The sequence below is a fragment of the Solea senegalensis genome, linkage group LG8 (genome assembly GCF_019176455.1).
Source record: "Solea senegalensis isolate Sse05_10M linkage group LG8, IFAPA_SoseM_1, whole genome shotgun sequence".
NCBI classification, from domain to species: Eukaryota; Metazoa; Chordata; class Actinopteri; order Pleuronectiformes; family Soleidae; genus Solea; species Solea senegalensis.
The window spans coordinates 7,713,794-7,737,809 of record NC_058028.1 but is presented as its reverse complement, the minus strand read 5'-3'; the positions used below and the strand labels follow the sequence as shown (position 1 = coordinate 7,737,809).

Sequence of the window (24,016 nt, the reverse complement as noted above, 5' to 3'; positions counted from 1 at the left end):
ACCAAACACTCCCTCGCGCTGAAATCAAAATTGTGTGGTCACGCACATGAAGAACTGCGAGTGTGTAGCTGTGTGTGTCTGGGGTCGCGCAGGAATTGTGCAGTGAAGAAGCACAAACAAAGGGATGAAGGGTATGTACAGTGGACTCGCTCCGTCACACACACACACACACACACACGGGGTAAATGGTCACAGGGACAGAGTATTCCCAACAGGACTTTGCAGACGAGGGTTGTCAGCACTTTCCTCACCAGAGGGTTTAGGCCTTTCGTTCTGCTCTGGAAAGGCTGAGTTTAATTGGAGAACGCTAATGCGCAGCTGGATAGCAGAGCTGCTCAAACCATGACTGGCTCTGAAAATGGGAGAAATCGGTGTCTGTGTGTGTGTGTGTGTGTGTGTGTGTGGTGGTTGTTTGTGCCTCCAGTAGCTGCTGCTGTTGGCATCCCTCAAGATGCCAACAAATTTATTCATGGAATGTGAGTAGTTTGTTTATGAGCCGGCTAATTTACAAAATAATGGGCAATATTAATTTCAGCAGATTGATCCTGGGTTAATCCAAATAATTGCCAATTGATTAGAATTTGACATTCTCTGGAAACAGAAACAAGTGCAAGTGTGTGCTCGACTGCATGCCCAGTGATATGTGCGATGAATTTCATGAAAAGGGAAAAGAGGAATTAATGCAAGAAATATTTTCGCACAATGGATAACAAGTTGATAACCACGTCCCTACTTCACTGTTTGATTGTGACACAATGCAAAGCTGAGAAAGTCCTCCGCGGAATGAAAACGGTTTTAAATAAAACAGTGTCAGTATGAGTCACATAAAAGCTTGTTCTAAAAGAGAGAAGAACAAAAGGACATGAGGACTTTGAGCTTTTTACTTTTCCATAAACAATCTGCTCTTAGTTTGAAGATGATCAATGGAGCCTTGTTAGATTTACATTGCTGCCTTTTGACTGATTTTCTTTTACTCGTTTGTGTTGGGGAAAGAATGTCAAAGAAACGAGCATCTGTTCAGTTCACTCTTGCCTTTATTCTATTAAACCTGCAGAGGTTTGAGTCAGACATAATATATGTTGTTCATGGATATTTTTCTATTTTTTTGCTTGTTTTAAAAAAAATGCAATCTCACTCATCTATCTTTATCCGCCACATAAGGGTTGCAGGTGCCAATCCCTGCTGACATGGGGTGGGCAACCATCCACTCTCTACCCACGGTCAATTTAGCGTGTCCAATTTGCCTATAATCTCCAAATCTGGGGAGGAAACTGGGGAGAACATGCAACATCCATGTTCCAACAGGGTCACAAACCCAGGTCTTGTGGCCCTTGAAAATTGCAATAAAAAAACAGAAAAGTGAGTGTATTTTTTAATATAATTTCATAAAGAAAAAAGTGTAGCTGCAACCTGGAGTCAGGTTTGTTGTTTCAGGGGGGGGGGGCAAAAGAGTGAGGACGATGTGTTTGAGTCTATCAGTTCAGACAGCGAGCTTGGACAGCGGGAACTTCCACATGAATCAAGCTCCCGTGGAAACACTTTACTGTCAGATGACAGGACGGAGCACGGGGTGCCACGAAGCATCAGTTTAGCACTTCACACACATATAGCATGGCCACAAGACCAGCGGTTCGCATGAGGAAACGGGGAGCAACTGAATCAGTGTGTGAACCACACAGTTTAATGTGAAACACAATGCAAGCAGTGCAAATATTTTAAATTAAAAAAACCAGCCTTTTTGCTTAAGGGGCGAGTTTTCAGTGTGAATATTCTTTTGGCTGCAGCATTATTGAGCAAACAGCTCCTCGTTTTTGCTCTAACGTTTTTAGAGTGCTTTCATGGGGATGGAAAAAAACAGCATGAGATCAGTCTGAAATGTGAATGTGCCTTTTTTTTTTATTATTTCATTTCACTGCTTTGGTTATGGCAGGAATACTGCTCCGAAATGATGTGCCTTGGGTTTTTGGATGGCTCTGCGAGTAAGACCTGTCATCTTTAATCGTGCCATTTGTTGCCTGAGAGAAGAAGAAGAAGAAGAAGAAGGAAAAAAAACTGCGGGAAAAGGGGGAGAAAAAATGACGGTGAACATGCAAAAATAATCCAACGACATCTTTGAGCAGAGGAAACTATGAGAGGTTAGAGTAAGCGACCTGTTTCCTGGTCATTATGAGTCTGTCGCTATATTAATTATGGGTAATTTAATTCTTTTTGTGAGGCATGATAGTGTGATTGACATTACCAGGCACTGTAATTTCATTTTATCCAACTTTGTTTAAATTAAAATGGTTGATTTACCCTTTCAGCTTCATATATATCATTTTTAACCATTTTTGAAATCCTTCACCTTTTATGGGAAAAAAAAGCAGCAGGCAGTAAAGTAGAGCAAAACACATACTGCGCAGTCTTTTCCGACCACAATTATCCGTGTATGCTATTATAATCCCATATTGCATAGATTTGAGCCCTACAGCTACAGTTACATCACTTTGTGAATGCGGACATTACTTAGAAGCTGTCTGAAAATGTTTATTATTATCTGGATGTGTTCCAATAAAGTGAAATAAAAATACTGTAAGGTCATTATAGGGTTTCGAAAGCAACAAATCTAATGGTGGCTGAATACTTTTGCCCAGTATTGTGTCCAAAAAAGGAGCCAATTTATGTTGCGTATATGCATGAAAAGAGATTATGTCTCTTTTAAATGACGTAATCATAGTCGCCCATCGACATCCAACGACAAACACGGTGATGGTGGAGAAAAATGGTTGATTTTCTTATGAACGCACAAGGTCTCTAAACAAAAAAAAAACACTGTCCACTCCCATGTTTGGTCGTATTCACGTGAACTTGTGTCTTCTATGTCTAGTGGCACTTTTCATCTATTGTGTAAGCTCTGAGAAGCCTTGCACGAACAGAATGAGTGCATGAGGAAGCGCCCGAAAGACCCGTTCACTCCCATTCAGCGTATCTAAAGAAATACAGCACATACAATGGCGTCTTAGTGTCGCACTCTTAGAACTAAAAATCCAACTTTAAACGGGGATATCCATAGCAACAGCTCTCTACAGCTGTGGCTGATTAACGGGAGTTCATTAAACGTGTCGTCTTCTTCTCGAAATACATTAACTTGGTGCAATGTACAATAACAATCAGTAGCTCTTAAGCTCTTACTTCACGCTAACAGGTTTTTATGATGGGACTTTTTTTTTTTTTTATGCCGGACCCTCCGTGTGAAAAGTGCACACACTGGGAGAGAAAAAGAAAAGATAAAAAAAAATATTGGAGAGAAGAAAAAAAAAAAACATTTCTGTGGCTATTATAAAGAACAAAGCATGGTGAGCACATAGCATGACATCCTTTTACAGGCTGGGGCTTTTGATAACAACAGTATTTAATGAGAGAACATTCATAACGCAACTTGCACTGGATATAGATATTTAAGACACCGATCATCAGAGGACATTAGATCGTTTCCCTTTCCTTTATGTCACTATACCCCCCCCTGTATCCAGCACAATGAATTACCAGCGCATATGCAGCATGTTCATTATTAGTCATTTAATCACTGCAGTTTGATGACTCGTGACACATTTTCCCAGTCGCACTTTATCGACAGCGAACCCAATTATCAGTGGGTAAAAAGTTTCTTCCACCGCAAGCTTGAATCTAAAAGTCTAATCCTTAGTTTAGTGATCAATTGTGGCCAATTAAATCTGCCAGACCCCTAAAACAAACCCAAAGTGGAGCAATATCGTGATTTACGAGAAAGGCCAAAAGAAAACTAATGAACCTGCGGGGCTCAAACCGAAGTCGTGTTCAATTTCAAATAGATGTTTACATTCTTGGGACTTAGCAGCGCTGTAAAATATGAAAATTATAACAAGGGTAAGAAATGATCTACATAAAATCGCAGCAGGCGCAGGTAGATTATCTTTTATTTATCGCCACCGAGGCTGTTAAAACTAGATGTGATATGGATTTGCTGATTTTCTGCCGTGTTGAATGGAGGGACATCATAACGCACCGTGAGGTGGTTAAACAAAACCGCCTTTTGAAAGGATGGCCCTCCGGGTGCATATTTTTAAACAGAAATCCAGACATATTTCATCATGAGAGGACTTTGATGGAGGAAATGTTGAAGAATTCCACTTGCATGGCTCTGAGGAGGAGGGAAGAAAAAACTAGACGGCCATGCATGTTAAAAGCCTATGTGCTATCAAAGCCCCTTGGGCTACAGAGGGCTCTTTTAGCAAATGGATGGCAACAGCTGCAAACTCTGGGCCGTTCTTAATGTGCACGGTGCAGATGTCTGCACTTGAGTCCCACAGTCTGAGACAGAGCTGTCTGAATCAACACTGTGCCTCTTTTATCATAGCGCTGTGGCTTCATTAAGCACTGAACTCAATATCAACATCTGTCCGACAGTTTCTGCTCTCAAATTAGGAGGAAGAATTCTGACGGAGTTACTGTTTATGTGCCGCATGCATCGCTTCATCTGCTCTGTTCTCAGTCAAACGATTTCTCCTTTTAGTTTTATTCCACTGTGTTTTGGACACGACTGGACAAGTTCTGATTTTGTTTATCTCATCTGCATAATCAGGCTTGCGATGGACCGGCAACCTGTCCAGGGTGTACGCCGCCTTTTGCCCTACGCCAGATTGGCACCTGCGCCAAACCTAGCCCCCGTGACCGATAGCAGCGGTAGAAGATGAATGAGTAATTTGTATAATGGAAAATGTGTTCTGCTCGTGGCACAGGAACTGCGCCGTGAACATTCATCGGTGGGAATCGCAAGATAACTCACAATAAGATACAGGGCTGCCCACTTGTGAGAAAACCTTGGAGTGAGACTGCGTTACCGCCACACACCCAATATATTTATTTATCTATAGTAATATTTGATGCATCCCAAGCGTATGATACATCATAACACTAGAATTAGCTGTAAACACTCATTAAGTGCTAACTTATTATAACAAACAAAATGTCAATTAGTCTAAAAGGTAAAGTGCAGGGTTTACGTACAGTATATTAAATGTTTTTCACTGCTGAGTTCTGTGATAAGACATTTGGAGCACTAAACTTTTGATAATCGCGTGTCACAGTCGTCCCTGTTTCGCGCTGTAGCCTTTTAAGTGTGTACAGCGATGAAAAGGTAACGCTGGCTCAATTTCAGTTGCGCTTTGAGGCGAAATCAGTCAAGAGGACGACTTGTTTGTTGGCCGATTGTCAGCTGTTCATCAGGTGGCGTCGTCTATCTAATAGCACAGCAACACATCATCCCTGCTCCCCTATCCTCTGGCAACTGTCTTCTGAAATATGTTGTTTTGTTCCTGCGTAAGTTCATTCATGCTGCTGCAATGCGTGCCCTCCTCCTCCTCCTCCTCCCCCTCCGCCTATCAGCGCCCAGTGTTCTCAGTCTCAGCAGATCCATCACTCTTCGTCCTTCATCAGCCTCAGCAAATCATCAACCACCATCCTCACCAGCAGCGGGGGTGGTGGTTACTGCGCTGATGCTTTGCCCAGATTCTCTCCATTTCAGTATCTTCCCGCTGAGATCAAGTGCCAACGATTTTCCGAAGGCATAGTCACACTTCATATGATATAATTCACTTGTCCTTCCTCACTCGAAATGTTGCTCTCACAAGGAGGAGGAGCTTTGTTTAAACAAAAAGTTTATTTGCAAAACAAACAAAAAAGAAAACCTTGGGATCCAAATAAGCACCTGCATGAAGGCTACGAGGTTACATCACCAATCAAAGTGTCTGAGACAGTGGTAAAGAAATGTGTCCTTACCCCAATCACTGAACTGGGACAGAACAATGTTGACTATTGAACTCATTTTAATGCTTAAAACAAATACAAGTTACTTCACTGGGTCATCACAATTGAACAAGATTTTTTTTTTTGTTGTTTTCATATTTGTAACACCCTCAGAAATATACATTCACATGGCTGCATACAGACAGTTTCTCTCTTTTAATTTTCTCTCAATAACATTATTATCAACAAACTGTATGCGTCACCCCCTTTTTATATGACAGTGAAGCCACTAGTGGCATATTAAAAACGTACTGGAGGAGCATTTTTAGGTGGGACTTTGGAAATAAGCTACGCAATGTAATCGACGCCATCTATCCATCCATTGTGTCGCCACGTTTGCGGTCAAAATATGTTTATTTTTACACAACCAGGGTCCCCCTACACAATCGCCCCACAAATAAATCCCGACTATTTTGACCGTATGTACAGTATTTACAGCGGAATGTCGAACACACTGAATACAAAAAAGTAGATTAGAATGGAATGAAGTTACAGTCAGTATTACAAAATAGATATTCATAACACCCCGACAACATGAAGCCAATGTTTACATCTACTGGTATACACAATGTTTAATCCGATCCGAGAGCTTTTTCTCTGTCCAACATGTCCGACAAGCAAGTGCGGCAGTGGTTTGATAATAATGGATGCGGGAAAAGTTTTAAGTCAAACGAAACCTTAAGCTTGTGCTTTCAAAAGGGCATTTTTTTTTTTTCGTGTGTGTAATTTTAATTTGACAAGAAATCATTTTCCCACTGGATTTGCTTTGATTGTTGTGCTTAAAATTGTCGTCATCGAGTGACTCAGATCTCTTTAGGGCCCTTTAGGACAAAGAAGTGCTGTTCGACCGTTTTAGCCGTCGTTTGACTTTAACAACATGCAGCCTTTTTACGAGATTTAAAGACCGAGGATAGCTGCATCGCGGCGCTGGAGCTCTGCTATAACATCGCCACTACATTAGCATAAATTGACTGCACTCACAACAAAAATTACAGTACATCATTAATTGGATTCGAAGATGTTTGCAGTCCACGTCATATTTCACTATTATTCGTCGTCTAATTCCGGGCGTGAATATGTTAAACAAAGCAGCTGCAACGAACAACCTCATATCTATTTAGTTTTGATAGGCACTGAATGCAAAAAAAAAAAGGATCTTTTATAGGCTAATTCTGTCTCTGCTCGGGTGCGATGCAAGCCAAATGGAATCGGAGCTCTACGGCATAAACAGTTAATCTGCAGGTGATTAGTAAACTACAGGCTATAAAAAAGTGATTTGAAAGTAGAAACCCCCGCTACTGTCGATTAGTTTCCACCCACTTCCTCTGAAGCTTTCAGTGGCAAAACTTATGCGTCGCTCCCTCGCTGTGGCGAGCAATTTTATTAACCCGGATAAAATGACATAAAGCAGAGAGTAGAAATGGAACGGAACGGAACTGAAAAGAAAATGACACTGGACGTGAAATTTCCCACTTTGCGGTGAAAATGCAGTATAGTTTTAGGCTCATAATAACATGCTTATCTGGAAACGTACAGTAGACAAGCATGGACTGTAAAACATTCACATCTCCCACTGGCAGCAGACCGAGATGCTGTACACATGGTGGTGTGGCAGGGCACCGTGTGCCTGTACCCTTGTACCTCTGTGAATACTAACAACACGGACAAAGTGCTGCCTTTTGAGCTGCAAATGAGAACAAACACATTGGAATTGATACAAAAAAAAAAAAAGTGACATACACACTTCCACTCCCACACAAAAGAAACATGCATAAAATAAGGCTTAATACAGTATTTATATTGTTCAGAGTGAGTCAGATATGCTGTTTATATCAATGGATTCGCTCCCCTTTGTGTCTGTTTCATCCCATATTTCACAATGAACCCTTTTTGTGTGTGTGTGTGTGTGTGAAGCAAACATTGTTTGCCGGTTGTGTTATGGAGTGAAACAAATCATCCACTGGCACTTGTTTTGAAAAATATGCATCTATAGATAGGGACATTATCAATCTTGAGGCTGGGACAACCGACCATTCCTTTTAAAATCCCCCACGTTTGCTTTACAAAGAAAAAAAAAAGGCAACGCATTGAACGACATCATGAAAGCAGCAGGTGACTCATTATACTCCAGCGGGGTCACCATCATATTTGAATTCCCTTCAAAATGTTAAAATATCTTTCTTTTCTTTTTTTTGTCCGTAGACATAAAAAGAAAAGCATGAGTTGACATTGTCCGTGTCCTTTGCGTCCGTGGGTGACTCCTCATAGAAAAACGCTGTTGTTGTGACTGGGGAGGCTTAAGTCACACAATTATAAGTCGAGACTAAGTCATTATTAGGAAAATTCCCCAGGCTACTTTCTCTTGACGTCCACTTGATTAAAAACAGGGTTAGAACGAAACATAACGATGACAACTCGGCACGCGCGCACACACACACATATACACACTCGCCCATAAACACCCACACGTACAAAAGAAATTCCATTCTAGTGGTAAGATTTCGAGTTTGTTGTACACAGGTCAACCTGTTCAAGTCAAGTGACAATAATGACATTTCAGAGCATTAATGAAGGTTTCACTGTGGGACTTACCAAACCATGTGATGTGAGTAGTATACTACTGCAGCCAGTAGTGTACATTCTGGTTTTTGTGATAATGTCACAACAAAAGCAGACTGTATACTACTGCAGCCAGTCTGTCCCTCTTGCTAATCTGACTCACTGATGTGGGACTTTTATTTTGACATGATCAAAAAAAAAAAAAAGTGAAAACACTCAGTATTTATCTGTTACTGCGATGTCATTACAGCTCAGTAGACCGACTCCCCCTCGGTGAAGGACCAAATGGAGCATATAAACACAGAGGGTCATGAAATACTAAACATGTCTTTGGGAAAACAGCAATAACATGTCTGTTTCTCATGCTGTAAATATACAAAAGTGACAAATCTCATGGACACGAAACCCCAGCGAGAAACATGAGAAATGAAACCGGGTGATGTATGGTGTCATTTTCCTGTTTTTTTTTTGTTTCTCTTATTCGTTTGACCACAGAATGACAAACACTTAAAACGCCACCGAAAAGTTATGTCCGATATTTAACTCTCGATTCTCTGCTCATTTAAAAAAAAAATAATCATACAAAAACAGATCATAAAAATGACAAAAAAAAGGCAATGGTAAAAAAGAAAAGAAAAAGAAAAACAATCTTACATCCAGTGTAGGACTTTCACATATGTGCTCACCAAAACCTTAACCTGCAGTCTCATTTTTATACATTTAATACATCTATGACAAGAAAAAAAAATACACAAAAATAATAATACACCAGTATTAATCGACCAATGACCTCGCCGGCCTCAAGGGTCAGCGACAACAAGTCGGTTTAACATACCTTAGTTTTTATTTTTGCCCGTTTACCTGATGGAACTGACACCAATCCTGTCGTGCGGAGAAGTGGACGTTGCTATTTAGACGCTTGATTTTTCTAGTTAAGATACGTTTGGATGGGGTCTCATGTGGGGGGGAGGAGTGGGGAACAGGACTGTGACAGGTGCAGTTTGATGAATGGGAGGGTTGGGGTTGTGATGAAGGTGGAGGGTGCCGTGGAATGCAGGTGGCGTGGGGAGGACACCGGGGGGTTTGGTTTGGTTGTTGCATGCCCCTACACATACCACTCTTTCTTAGAAATGACGGAGCCATCGGTTTGAGAGATCATATCATCGGCTAGCTCAGGTTCGGGATCGTACTGGAAGGCCAGAGTCCGCTCGTCATAATCTCGGCTCTCTCCTTCATCCACAGTGAAATAGGGCCTCTTCAGGTCCTCCGCTTCGGCTTCAAAGTCGCGCTCGCTCGCCTCGAAGCCCCCGGTGCCGCCGATCTGGGCGGGTTTCTTCTCGTCGTCGGAGTCGTCCGGGTACTGCAGGTTCTTGGGGATCGGGGGATGGGCGGGCAGGCCGCCGGCCTTGCTGTACCCGTTCCCGAACACGTGTTTCTTGGTGCTGTAGTCGCCCTTGAAGGTGCGCTGGCGGCGGCGAAGGAATACGAAGAGCAGTATGGCCGCTAAGCCCAACAGGGCGACGCCCCCCACAGCTCCCCCGATGGCGGCACCTGCATTGTGCTCCTGCGTGATCTCTTGGCCCCCATTTGTCGGGTTGATAGGGAATTCTGGGTAGGAAAAGACAGATGGAAGGGAGTGTGTCAGTGCTCTGAAGGGAGGAGGTGCATTTGTGCAGGTGCAGTTTTTTTTGGTTTTTTTTAGGAAAGATGAAGAAAGGGAGACAAGGACGGAAAGCAAAGGGATAGAAGGAAGGACCCCCGGAACCCACAACACCAAATAAGCCTTCAACGACGGTGTGGCAAAGCTTAGTCACCAACAGTCACATGCAGTTTCAGAAATGGAAAGAATGAAATTAAAATCCATTCCAACACACAAGCACCATTGAAAACGAATCAAGAGAGTAAAGTGAAGCTTTGTCAGCATGCATGAACCAACATTTCCTCTCTGTTTGGACGGACAATGAAACAAACTGTGGAAGAAGACATTTCTTAACCTTTTAGCTAACACATTATAGTCATACAAACATTAAATGATATACCATACAGTCCATAAAGACACATGAAAAACAACTTCATCGTCTGTGTCATGAAACGGAGAAGCGCTGCCAGAGATGATTATCAGAAGCCAAGCATAAACATACACACACGGATGCGTCGGAAGAACTGCTCGGCTGCCTGAATCGAGGAGCCTCATGTTGACCAGACAGCAACAAATAATACACATATTATACTCTATGGCACTGAGGCAAAGACATGCTCTCATCTAGAACAGAGTGACAGCGACTAATGCGCTATCTACAAACAAACAGCGGAAAGAGATTTTGCATCAACTCCAAAAAAAATGTTTTAAAATCACAGCTGCCATCATATCTGGAGCAAAATGGAACCAACACTTCACATTGCACCATTTTAGGCACCGCAGAGCCCACATGAAGTGCCAGACAATGCCAAAAACACTGTCGTGTATGGTAATAAAGCAATGGAACCTGTGCACCTTGCGCAGACATTTTCACTTCACAGTGAAAAACAAATGCGCCCCAAAGCTCCTTTGAGCACAGAGACAGAAAATAATTTTCTATCTGAAATGTGATCAAAGCCTCAGGCTGCACATGTAGTGTTTGTCTAAACCTGCAGAGCAGAGGCACGTTTAACTACAGTGGCAAACGCCGAGTCCTCCGCAGTTAGACGAGGGTGAAATAAAAGTAGAGTTAGTGGGAGAATGGAGAAATAATAAATGGTGCAGAAAAAAAAAACAGGTCTCGTATGTAGAGAACTTAACAAGGCCAGACACGTCTGACAAGACCGAGACAATGTTTACTTCTACTGATACTACTGAATTATAACATCATACTATCACACATCACGATCACCTAAACACAGTTTGAATCATGTGACTTCTCGAGAAAATAACCAAAACCACTGAAGGAAACCGCAAGTAGCATCGTCTTCTATCCAGAGCGGGTTCAGCCGTTAACAACTGCCAAGCGCACTGGTGGCGAAACATGTAGCGTATTATATTATTATATAGCATCACTTCCTGTTTGCTCTTAGTGTGCGCTGCTGTTGTGTAGTAACACAGCACGGCAGTGTCAGGCCACTATAAATCACAGTATGGGGAATTCCTATCGCAATGACAGCCTTAGATAACATCTTAAAACCACCAGACTCCTCACACACAGCCATTAACATGAAACATACATCAGTATCTACCCATTGTTTAAATCAAAAGGTGCAAAACTTTGATACCCAGGAGACAATTGATAGACAGACAGAAGATTAATGTTGGCCCAATCTCCAGATCACTAAAAATAAGAGTCTCACACACAAATGCATCGGGTGCAGTAAAGCTGCGGCTGTAGCTTTACCCTCAGCGTTAATTGCGATGGCACTCAGTCAATCCAAGGGATGAACCTCCCAAATGCAGTCGCTCCCCCTTCTGCCGCTCTTCCTCCGTGCCCTTTCTCGTCGGGCCGACGGCAAAGCTCTCCAATTTCTAAGGCGGTGTCAGACACAGTCTCAAATATCAGCTCAGGTTTTAATCTGACCACCTAATGGGATTATTCCGACACAGGCCTTCATTACACACATGAATGAGAGAGCAGAGCCAGGTCACCCCTGCTCGGAAACACATCCTCCCACCTCGTCCGAAGAGGGGTGAAAATCCAAAGGATTTAATGACGGGAGAGAAAAGGGAAGGCGCTCTCCTATAATCTGCTCCTCTACCCTTCACCGTCTTCCTCTTTGACGTGCCGTATATGTGCTCCCATCAGTCGTTTTACCCAAGCGTAATGATGAAGATTCATGTCGTGCATTCCGAGGCCTCACAGATTCAAAGACAAGGCCGTACCTTTAAACCTACAAAACAGTGGTAATAAAAGAGGATGCGTCGACGCTTCAAAAGCCCTCTCTTTTTCTACAGAGGATCAAGTGACATCACCTCTTGACACCTATATTGAGAGAGCGTGAGTGCCAGTGCTAATGATTTCAAATCATGTTATTGGCCCTTATAAACCACAGACATGAAAGCAGTCGTAAACACAACACAAACTTGGATTTTGTCATATATGTCAACGTGCTCAGATGGCTTACATGTTCAACTGGGATTCATTAAAAGCAAAGATAAGGGGTTAAGAAACCCCCAGGAAGGCTCATCATTTCCTGTGCAGTGGAGGAACACGCATTGGCCGCACATTTTCCCTCGTGCACTTATTCCTCCTCGAGGTCACATCACAACACAACACCACCTCCCATTTAGCAAATGGCCTTGTGCACATGACTATAACAAAAATGGTAACACAAACTGAAAATGCTCTCACACAAAAACTCCAGTGTGGTGCTTTTCTCTTCAACATGCACTCACGGGAGAATGGGAAACTGGCATAGACTGTGGTAAAAAAAAAAAATATTCACGTTAAAGAAATGTTAATAATGAAACCCATTTGAAGAGTGGTTTTTTTTTTGGGTCCTCAAACTAATTTGCCAAAATTTCTCAACCTTTCACTTTATGTGTATAAATTTCAAATGACATCCACCAAACCAAGTTGTAATTAATTTACCTGACAAATCATTAACCATTTCAAAATATTAGATGTCACAAATTAGCTCTTGTATTGCCGCCTCCACTGCTATAGATGTTTGGGAGGAGGCATTTCACCTGCGCACCGCTGCGACCGGGGACACCTGCCGATAGGCTGATTACTAAAGATATAAAAGCGGCACCACGACAGGGCTGGCACTGTTCAAAAGGCAGTGTCTATTAACGCCACCCCTGGACATATGTATGAAGTGGCTTGACCTTGAGATGTAATAGCTAAAATCGACTATTGAGATTAATAGGCGTCCAGGTGTGCCATGAAAGGCTGTAACTGCATCCAGAGGCATGATAGATTTACGCAGGTGATCTACAGCCGTCGCTGAAACGCCTCCAGTATGCCATTTGTATTACCAAAAATCAGGTTTTTTTTTTAACATTCACACCTGGATTGATTGGGCGGATGATTTACGACCTCTAAACATTTCAGTGACAAAATCTATTTCCTTCATAACTTGATAAAGAGTTCTCCCTCAGAGTCCCTGATGTAAAACACAAGTGAGTCTCGAAGAGAGAAACAAATCAAATTGTGTTGTTGTTGTTGTTGTTGTTGTTGTTGTTGAAATGGCGATGACATCATCGTGCCAGACTTGTTTTGCATTAGAAGTATTTTGGAGGAAGCTGTACCAGAGGAACTCGTAGTACTGATGGGGAGGCATGTGTGAGGACTGAGGAGAAACTGTTTCACAACTCGGTCCTGCAGGTAGAGTTCCTGGGTGTGCTCTATAGTCATGTCTGAACACATACGGGAAAAAAAAACAACAAAAAAAAAACAGGGAGTCTCATTCCTGAGCCTTAGCGCAATCACTTTGTACATGGTGTTATGACAGAGGCTGGGAAAATGAGAGAGGATTTCAAAGAGTGGTTCACGGGGCGTGGCGTTTATAATGTGACTAAATGAGGTACAAGCTGCCAACAACAGAAGATGAAAAGGGAAATAGACGGGCCACTCTAAGAAGTTGAAGAGTGGAGTGAGACTTTGAGAGGTTGAGGAATGACAGCAGCACATAAAGCACTGGCATAATGAGTGAGTGAGTATCGGGACAGTCGGGAAAGAGGCATTGCTTTGTTTGTTTCTAACAATCCTTATTACTCTCCTGTCTGAATGTGTCAGCGGCTGTGAGGTCACAGAAATGCACTGCTGCCGCAAATAAAAGCTCATCACTGACAGCGATGTAACACGGCCGCCTGAGGAGTCAACACTTTCTAATACCTTCATTGTCTTCCTGTCTGTCCACTTATTTTTCACTACTCCTGATCATGTCACAGAGGCCAACGTTCCCCACCAGGTACGTGCCACTCGCCACATTGAGACCTTCAGCCTTGTGATTCGAGTTCAATTTCCCCATAGAACGCCCACAGAACGCAGATGTGCTGAAGGAGATAACACTGTAAAAAGACCAGCATCAAAACACAGGTTACACGACGGGGTGTGCTGCGAACATGCAGTGACTTGTCAGAGAAACCAGAGAACACTTAATTTATGTTTCAATATTGAATTTAGTTTAGTTTAGCTTTCCCTGTTGCCCTCGACTAGTGACCAAGAATACCACAAGGCTCATATATATATATATATATATATATATATATACATATATATATATACACGCTTGTTTATGGTAGTAATAAACATATTGTTACATCAACATGAGGCATGACTAAGACTAACAATCCCACATAAATATTGCAATGGAAAGAACCAGAAAACCCATTTAGCACCCCTGCCAATATAATATGGCCATTTTGTGCTATGAAAGGTTGTAATAATCTTTCTTAACACACCTAATGAGCAATGAATATTTACACCGCCGTCAAATAGAAATGCTCTTGTACAGATCGTGTTGGTTCATAAGGAAGCCGTCATTATTAATGCATCGCTACACTCCCTGCTGGCCCGCATGTGGCCCGTAATGCTAAGAGGAAGTGCTATAAAGGCGAGTTAGTGGGTCAATAGATGTGTGCACCAAACAAATCTGCATGTTAGTATGTGTTCACAAAAAGGTCAGCGCGCTGTTTGTTTAACATACCCTACCCCCGGCTTCTCCTCTGTGTTCGAGTGTGTAACGAGTGAATCACCACAGCAGCAGCAGCAGCTCTGGAGCCAGTGGTCAGACCATGGGACAACATCTGACCTACTTCATCAGTCTCTCAGGGAGGCGTGACAGAACCAACACCACACGGGTGGACAACTAGGAGGAGAAGGATGACGGAGGAGCAGAGCCGGGCCGGAGGGGGCTCGGCCAATCCCCCAGCTCCATCTGTCTGCCACATCCCTCTCCTCTGCATACACTCCCGAGAGCAGAAACGGCAAGCCATGCAGAAACAAAATGTTAAGATAAATCACTACAATCTCAGCTGCTTTGCTCTCACATGCTTCCCCCGGTGACATTTCCATTTCACTCCTCCTGCCAGCCTATCTTTTTTTTCTCCAAATATAAAACTAACTGCAGCTAAAATGCCCCCACACACACACACCCAGTGCCTTCTCTGGCACATGACAACACTGCAGAGGCTTTATGGGCGGCCTACAGTGAGCGAGTGAAGGAGCAGCTCATGCTAATGGCTCATTTGGATAATGAGGTGTGATCTTGGCAGCATCTGAGGAGCGAGCATCCCCTCCTAGCCCTTTGGAAACTCACTGTATGAGTCTGCACAGCGCGGTCTTCCTGGTTTTGTAGCTGCAAGACTGACACAGATCTTGCAGAAGGAGTGGGGAGGCCACACCTCTGAATGTGCTCCTCCACCTGCCTGGCAGCAGAGTGAGGAGTGTAATGATATGAAGGATATACACGTGTGGACTTTGGATCTATGAATAATGCAGACGGTAGACGCGAGACGGCGACAGTACGGCATGCTATGTCGCTCAGATTGAGACCGACTCCACCATGACAGGCAAAGACAAACAAATTTCACATTGCTGAGGGGAAGCCTTTGCAACGCTGACATTGCAATGTCTCTCGTCTCTGTCGGCGAGGAGAAAAAAAAAGACAAACCGCTGCTTTTAGACCGCCGTTACATACGAGTGCAATCCTTTTATTCCAAGAAGAGATCGACTACGATCGACGCTACATTACAGAGTAATAACGTAATAACAGAAAAAGCTCCCAGAAGATATTCAAAGTTAAGAGTTCAATCCTTTCAACGAAGCAGTTGGGTATGGCTGAATTTGCCATGAGAACCTCACAAGTCCCAATAAAAGGAATCGTTAATGTGAGGTGTGTGGGGTTTTTTTTTATTGATAAAAGACAGGAGTAGGAAATCAATCGCCAAGTGCTGCAGAGAATGGCTTGTGGAAAGATCTTGTATAATACAGACTAACGAGGCAGATGCCTGTCTAATAAAGGATAACAGTCTGCTAAATGTCTCAACGTAGCTTTGTGAAAATTGATGCCATAATCCGACAATGGCAAAAGGTGGGTTAAGCGTTCCAGTTCTAGTTGTAATAAGTTTTAGGAGAACGATAACATCTAATGTCAGCTCAGAGCAACGTCTCCTGCGCAGTAATTTAAATTTATGCTGAGGCAGCTCCCTCTGCCACTGCCAACAACTCAACGCTGCCTTCCTGCCAAGCTGGTGCCAAGCATTTGGAATAAGTGTGTAGATGTAGCTAAAGTCCTCGGCAAATGGCTCCATTCGCCTCCGTTGGTAATGTGCAAATGAAGCCAATGGAATTACGATCGCTAAACAAACAGTGACAGAGTCCGTGCAGCGAAAAAACATAAAAAGCTGCTCCATACATTTATGAGAAAGCAGCTCGTTGCGAGAATCCACTTTACCTCTTCAGCTAAACTCCAAATGTCAAACCCACTGAGGCCTCTCCGTCACTCACATGGATACTGTTATTACGTTATATTTATTTATCTCCATTGGAGCGTACATGTTATATTCATCCCATTTTCACTATGTGGTTAAGATTTCTTTCCCCTCACCTCTTCGCTCGCAGCTTCATCTTCTCACAGGGGAGGGGAACTATTGCTTGTTCAGGCGAGCGTGAACAGATGCCGGCAATGGCTTGCCTGAGCTTACAGAAGTATCCGTCCTCGAGCTTTTCGTGCTAAATCGGAGAGAACGCTCTCACTCCATCCAGTTTAACCTGCGTGGTGAAGCCCTGTAGCAAAGCTCGAAAAGCAACCTCTGCTCTCCACAGCAGCTCGGGTGCCACAGCTCTGACAAGAGGAGGATGAAAGTCGGTGCTTCGGGGCTAAATGTGGATTCACCAAAAAGGTTCACATGGCGGTTGACCCGGCGCTGATGCGATATTATCATCCTGCAAATATGACAGGAATTAGGCACTGTGTCTTTGACTCGGTCTGGCCGTCGTCTCGCAAAGATTAGCGCCGCTGTGTGGGAGAGTCCAAGGTTAAAAAGAATCTAATCACGTTAAATAGATTATCCCTGCAAGTAAACAAATGATTTCTGCAGCGAAATACGCGGCTTTACTGGAGGGACTTTTTCCCATGTCACACACTGCCAAGTATTAAACCACAAATCTTCTTTCTCCGGGGTGATAATGATATAATTGTAAGGCCATCCCCCGACAAAATGGCTGCTCATCACGTCCCATTACAGTATGTGCTGGGAAGAAACTTAAAATGGCTGCATTAATTTGTTCCCAAGCACAAAAAAAAAAAAACAAGTGTGATGTTGTTAAAGCTGATTATCTTGATGAGAGACTAGATTCCTCTTATAAGATGGGGAGGATCCTTGAGTTTAACCACACTATTCAGTTGTCTTCCTGTGGCTTCCTCAGCTGGTAATATTTCACAGGAGTTGCTGTTTCGACTGGAATCCGTCCATCCCTCCAAAAAAAAACGAATCACGCGATATAAATTTCACAGTGAGGCTTTTTAATTGTCTCTGTTTTTTAATATGGCCTCTGATGGCCGTTTGTAATTAGCTGATTAATCAGATCTGACAACTTGTCAACTTTGCCTCAGGAGAGTTCTGAACTGAATTCGAATGGGAGAGGTATATTCAGAGAAGAGGTCTATTGCATGCGGCCAAGTCCAATTTTAATCTATATAGGGCTTTAACGGTCTGCATGGCCTTATAACACACGCTTGCCCCCAGAAGCTCATCTCTCCTTTTATGGATCGTCTCCCTTACCTCTCGTCCATTTTCCCTCTGACTTCCTTTTCACCTCTTTTTCTGAGTGCGAGGATCGATTAAAGCGGGCGAGTGGTTCATCAGATTGTGACAAGTGACGCCATATGTGCAGAACACATGGCCTTGGAGACAGCCGTCTTAGCCCGTGCGGCTTACCGTCTCCACAGTAAACATTACGCCCGATCTAATTGAAACAAGGTGCCGTGCGGCCCCGCGATCTGCAAAGGTGACAGTGATGTGGCTCCTTCGAATCCATCCACAGAAACTGAGGCGCACCATTAAGCTGTGTCTTACTTTGGCGCTCCATTAGTGCCATTTCTCACTGCGGGGAAAACAGCATTTCTGTGACATAAACAATGTTGTTGCAGACATTTAATCTTCCCCTGGAAGAAAGGCTGTCTCCCCGGCAGCTGTGACAGCTTGTAAAGAAAAAAACAAAAAAGTACTTCTGCCACCATCATAGGAATTCATTCATTTATTCACTCATTCATTCCCCTTTGCGGGTCATAGGGGGAGCTTGAGAGGGAAGGACAGCATTGACATTATTTTATCACTGCAATGATGGTTTACTTATAGCCACTAAAGTCCAGCTATTAAGTTATCGACTCCAGAAGCCACAGAACTCTCCCGAGTGCATCTCATTCCAATGAAAATGTGCCCTTTCACAAGGAAAGAGTAGCTGAACAAATATGTACTGCAGTTATCAGGGTGGTCACTTTGCTTTTCTGCAGACAACACTTGGCCGCGATAACTGTGGCCGAATGCTGCAGCCTTGAACCGCAGCCAGCAGCGGGGCTCTCTCACCTGCCACGTCTCAGCCGGTCTGAGACGGCACAAAGACGCACTTTGAAGTTGATGAAGCCTCAGCATACTTGTGTACCTCCAACCCAGGTCATTATGCTGCCACGCAGTCGCTTCAAAGGGTTCGCAGGAACTGTCCCGCTCACCCCTCAAGTTCACTTCCGCCATGTCATCGTACACAGTGCGAGCTCTGTCTACATGCCCAGAGACGTCTTCTGCGAGATCTCCGACACAAATGTCATTATGTCACGAGGCAGCGCGAGGGATAATGCTGACGGGAGCAGGCTAGCATTTCACAGCATCAGCAAACGGCACAGTGTATGATCCCACTGTAACATATCCATGTTACACCTCCGTGAGACAAAGGAGCGCGACAGCTCTGCGCCTTTGCATCCAGGCTGCTGTGCTTTGCATCTCAAAAGCACCAGGCCATGCTAATGTCTGACAGGGAACTATAGCCGTTGAAATCTGACAGGGCACCATGTTAGAGCAGAGGCTCTGAACGGCGCTTTAGGAGGGGCGGACTTGCTCACAGTTACTATGGGAACTGGTAACATGCTATTAAAGCTAGTATGGGACTGTATCCTAAACAGAAATCTGGGCCTTTTGCCATCTCACAATATTGAACAACACTTAGTGTCATCGTGCGGCCGGCTTAGTTCAAAGAGAGGATAAAAGCAGAGCAACAGAATAGCGCTGTGATATTCAATATTTACGATATGCAGGAATAAAGGCCAAGTTACAGTTAAGCTGCCCCCTTATATGTATCTGGGTGTACAAAATAAGTCATATGCAGCGTGATAATGAGAAATAACTATACTGCTGTCGCACTGTCTGCTGAATAAAAGAAGTTTTTCCAGAGCGTCAATATCAGCCAATGCATTTCCGGTAATCTCCTGCTGAACGTTGCTCTAAATGATAAACAAAAAAAAAAAAGAAGAAGTTTAAATTCCATCTGTAGACAAATTGGAAATGAATGCACTCAAATTATGCACCCACACAATGTTTGTCTCACTCACTCAATAAAAATGATATGGACAAATGATGAGAATAAACAGTAAGACAACCGGGGACACGAGCAATGTGGTTTGTTGATTCAAGCAATCAATGAAAAAGCAGAAAATGGAAAATGACTTTAGCGCCTTTGTTGTGTCTTTTCAAAAGGGATGTAGTATTTATAACGCCAAACAGTACAATCTCTCTGGAACACAATAGCTCAATAGAAGCTGGCGCACGGCGATTTCCCGACAGTGTATTACTTCCTCACTTTCCAGTTTTATAACCACTGTTCATGCACTTCTTTAAGGATGTCCATTATCACCATTCTAGCCCGCCTCCTTTGCTAGGGGCAACTTCTCATGAGGTAATCAATGACATCACATCCTCCACAGCTGCTTCGCCCGGGATTTACCCATAACAACACGATCATAAGAAAGAGAGGAAACACAAAGAAAGAGAGCGATGCAGTGATACTGTAAGACACAGCTGTTCACTTCACAGCGAGCGTCGAGTTCCCAGAGACACGACATGAGTCAACATGCGAAGCAATGCAAGTTAGAACACAGCCCCCACCCCGACCTCCACCCCACCCTTCCCAGAAACCAAGCCGCATGAAGAAGTCTTTCCAGTGTGACCAGACCAAAACTGTGACAGTATCCCAGTACCACACTACCACACACACACAGCTGGTACCAATAGAAGATCCCCACATTAGTAGAATGTACAGCAGGGTCAGATCTGATATACATTGCAATGAGGGGCAAAAAAAGTATCCCCTATGGATATGAACCAGCAGTTGTGTATAATGCAGAGGGAACTGAGTCAGTTTTGTTCAGTGTTTTTTGTTTTATTCCCCCACAGAATTAGACAGAAGTTGAGAGAGAAGAGGAGACAAAAGAGCACAGGGCTGGAGACAGGTGAGAGCACAATGCAAGCCAACAATCATCAATACAGTACCCTCGCCTCAAACTGCCATTTCCCTTGATGTTAACCTCCGTTGCTAATAATAGACGGCGCTTTACAGCACTCCCTCCCACACATGTGTGGAGATGCTGTTCTGTTTGTCGCCACATGTGTGGAGCTCTCGGTGCAGCGGGGAGCCGCTCAGACAGATCAGGTGTGAACCGCATCAGGAAAACACAGCTGATCGGCGGCCGTCACCCGCTTTGTGCACGATTGTTGGCTAAACGAATCCGTCGGCGTTCCCCCGACGCGAGCATTTCGCGGGGTACTGTATTGATTGCAAGAAGCCATGCCAGATGACGTTGCCACAGCAGATGCATGAGCCGCACACGTGCAAACAACTTGTCGCCTTCTCATTTTGACACCCATGTTAGGATTTCGCAGCAGCCACTGTGTGAGCCACTTCTTATCCAAATGAATCCATTATTTGTGTTTGTGCACATCGCAGCGTCACACCCTCGACATTTAGTCGAGTACACGGCCATTGTCATAGCAAATATAGAAAACACAGAAATGGCAGCTCTGCAGCAGGCATGTACAATACCATGTGCATCCAGCGTGGAAAGAAAAGGCTTAAAGTCCTGCGTCAATGAACCTACCTGTGATGTTGAGATCCACGCTGCCAGTACGGGTCCCAATTCCATTGGTTGCGTCGCAGACATACGTGCCAGCGAGGTCGTAGGTCACCGGCCCCTTGAAGAACAGGGTGTTGTTCTTGATCTCCACATTAGTGGGCAGGGAGCCATTCAAGCTGTAGAGAAAGAGACAGATGCAATAATACAGACGCCATAAGGCAGAATTACACGAGACCACAGTGAGAAAAAAAAAGAAAATCACTCTCCCAGAAGCAGCGAGGCAATTCAAAGCACATGAAAAACACAGTCTCCAGTGCCAAACAAACCTGGATGTGCATGTTGTTGGGCTGAGATAAATACCAGGGATATTTGACAGTGCTGTATTTCAGCCATCATCCATCAAGTCCAAACAAAATTATGAGGACAGGGAATCCCAGCAGGTCCAAACAGGTAAGAAATATCTGACGCCTGAGGACACATGTTTTTTTTTTTTTTGGCATATGGAATACAAAACAGGGAGGGGGTTGTGTGTGTGTGTGTGTGTGTGTGTGTGCAATAAAGCTCTAGCTCCTCAACTGCAGCACGCCTCACATGGCTGAACTCAAAACTCACGGGGGCTGTCAGGAGAGGCAGCTGATGAAGCGGTGAATGCAGAATCTATCAAATGCCGGGGCTGACAATGAGAAGCGGAGCCTGTTACTCCTGCCTGAGGTGTTTGTCTTCATGGTTCACCATCACTGCCGCGTTCAAACCCGCTCGTGTCCTTTGATCAGGTCAGTACACTTTGAGGTCACAGCTCCCGAGAACAAAACCCCTCCATTCTATTACCTAGACCCCCTTTATGGAGCCCGAAGGCTGAGAAAAAAGGTATTAAATTTCGTGGCAATTAGCCACTTCCTGTTGCCTTCCCTCGACAAGCTTCATCGGCCGCTCTGAATGGATCCAGCCTAAGCAGAGCTGCAAACACGACAGTGATAAAACTGAGTCGTCCTCTGGTCTGATGGTGGAGAGCTGCTAAGTGTTGGCGACAGGCTTTTGGCGGAGGTCTGCGCTCCACTGAGCCATTCTGGTAGTTTTAAGAGACCAAAACTGACAGTCCCTTTAAAGTCAACCAAGACTCGCAGACCACACACACACGTGTGTGTGTCGTTTAAACGACTGATGATGGATGCGCTTGCCGCACGGTACCGGCACGAGCGTCACGACAACCAACAATCGTAGTTTCGTCCTCTGGCTTTCAGAAGGTACGCGAGCATGTGTCTTATCATGTCCGATTCGCAAAAGCCATAGCAACAAGCTGTCTATTGAGTGTACTTTGTCCAATACAAATATCACTGCCTTGTTTTTTGCACATAAAAGCCATTTGATTACCATTGATTATCTCTAACCCTGTGCTGGGGTATTTGGGGGCGATGTGGCTCTGAAAGGTAAGCTGTTGTAATGCATCCATGTCAGTACAGCATTAGAACTTCACTAGCTCTTGGATTGACCCCCTGATCCAGATCTTAACCAGGGTTTGTCAGCTTAGTTCTTATGGACACCCCTTCACAAAGTATACGTTTTTTTTTGTAATCCAGCAAATAAACAACAACAACAACAAACAAACAAGATATGGGTGAAAACACCACCTCCACTTGTGTGTGAGGGGACATTAAAAGCAAGGTAATGCACCATTTGTTACAGTGAGAGGAAAATGAGACAACAGTGCACGGGCAATATCTTTACAGCCTTACACTAACAATGAAGCACTTCAGCCTCACCAAACACTGTGACGAGTTATCTCTTAACACATCTGTCATAAAAAAAGGAAACGGACAACTTTCAGTGCAAGTCCAGAGTATTTTTTTCGCGCCCGCAGGTGAAGATCAAACACAATGCAGCGTTGTCGACCACGCTCAGCGATTATGTCACGAGTCAGTAACCGGTTACCTTTTGTAGCGTCTCTGAAAAGTCCAATTGATTTGCTACAGGAATGGAAGACGACCAAACTGTGATTTACCGCAGACTCGGGAAGCATCCAGAGATGTCTGCAGCTGTGCGAGACATCTGAGTGTGTGATGTACGTGTGTGTCCGTGTGTGTGTGTGTGTGCGAGAGACGAGCCAGAGGGAAAGCAAAATGAGGGGCCAACAAACAGCGAGAGAGTGATGCAGATCCTTTGATGACGAGCCGCTCCGTGTGCGTGTGCAGATGTGGGCGACACAGAATCAATACATTCTGCTGTATGTGGAAAAAGGCTTTGAATGTGAATGCCTGTAACACGTACGTTACGTACAGTATAAATGCATAATAAAGGCCAGTATGTGAAATTGTACTCATGCTCAGGTCTAAAAACAAGACAATAACAATCCAAACTAATTGTATAAACTTGAATATAATGAATACATAAATAAATAGAAGGACTGTGTCTTTAATTAAACATTTGTTTTGTTGAATGTTTAACACTGGATTTTATTCCGTTAGCATAGCCAATATGTATTCAGTTCATGAGTGCCGCTGCTAAAAATTCACATGGTCAATTAATATTCACAACAAAGCACGACCTGGAGCTAGAATGAAACAATGGGGATTCTACCAAACCCCCGACAACTAAATACATG

The 24,016-nt window shown here is 43.8% G+C and overlaps 1 protein-coding gene across 6 annotated transcripts in view; it reads right to left on the bottom strand.

Annotated features, from left to right (window-relative positions):
• nectin1b (nectin cell adhesion molecule 1b) overlaps nt 1–24,016 on the bottom strand; it is a 142,654-nt gene that overhangs the window by 61,277 nt on the left and 57,361 nt on the right. For 5 of the 6 annotated variants that reach the window (XM_044031848.1, XM_044031850.1, XM_044031851.1 and 2 more), the window contains exon 5: nt 21,442–21,593. In XM_044031848.1, coding sequence (XP_043887783.1) covers nt 21,442–21,593 — 152 coding nt within the window. Of the gene's footprint in view, nt 1–9,452; nt 9,991–21,441; nt 21,594–24,016 lie in introns of those variants that run through there. The other variant, XM_044031853.1, reaches the window with a different exon arrangement.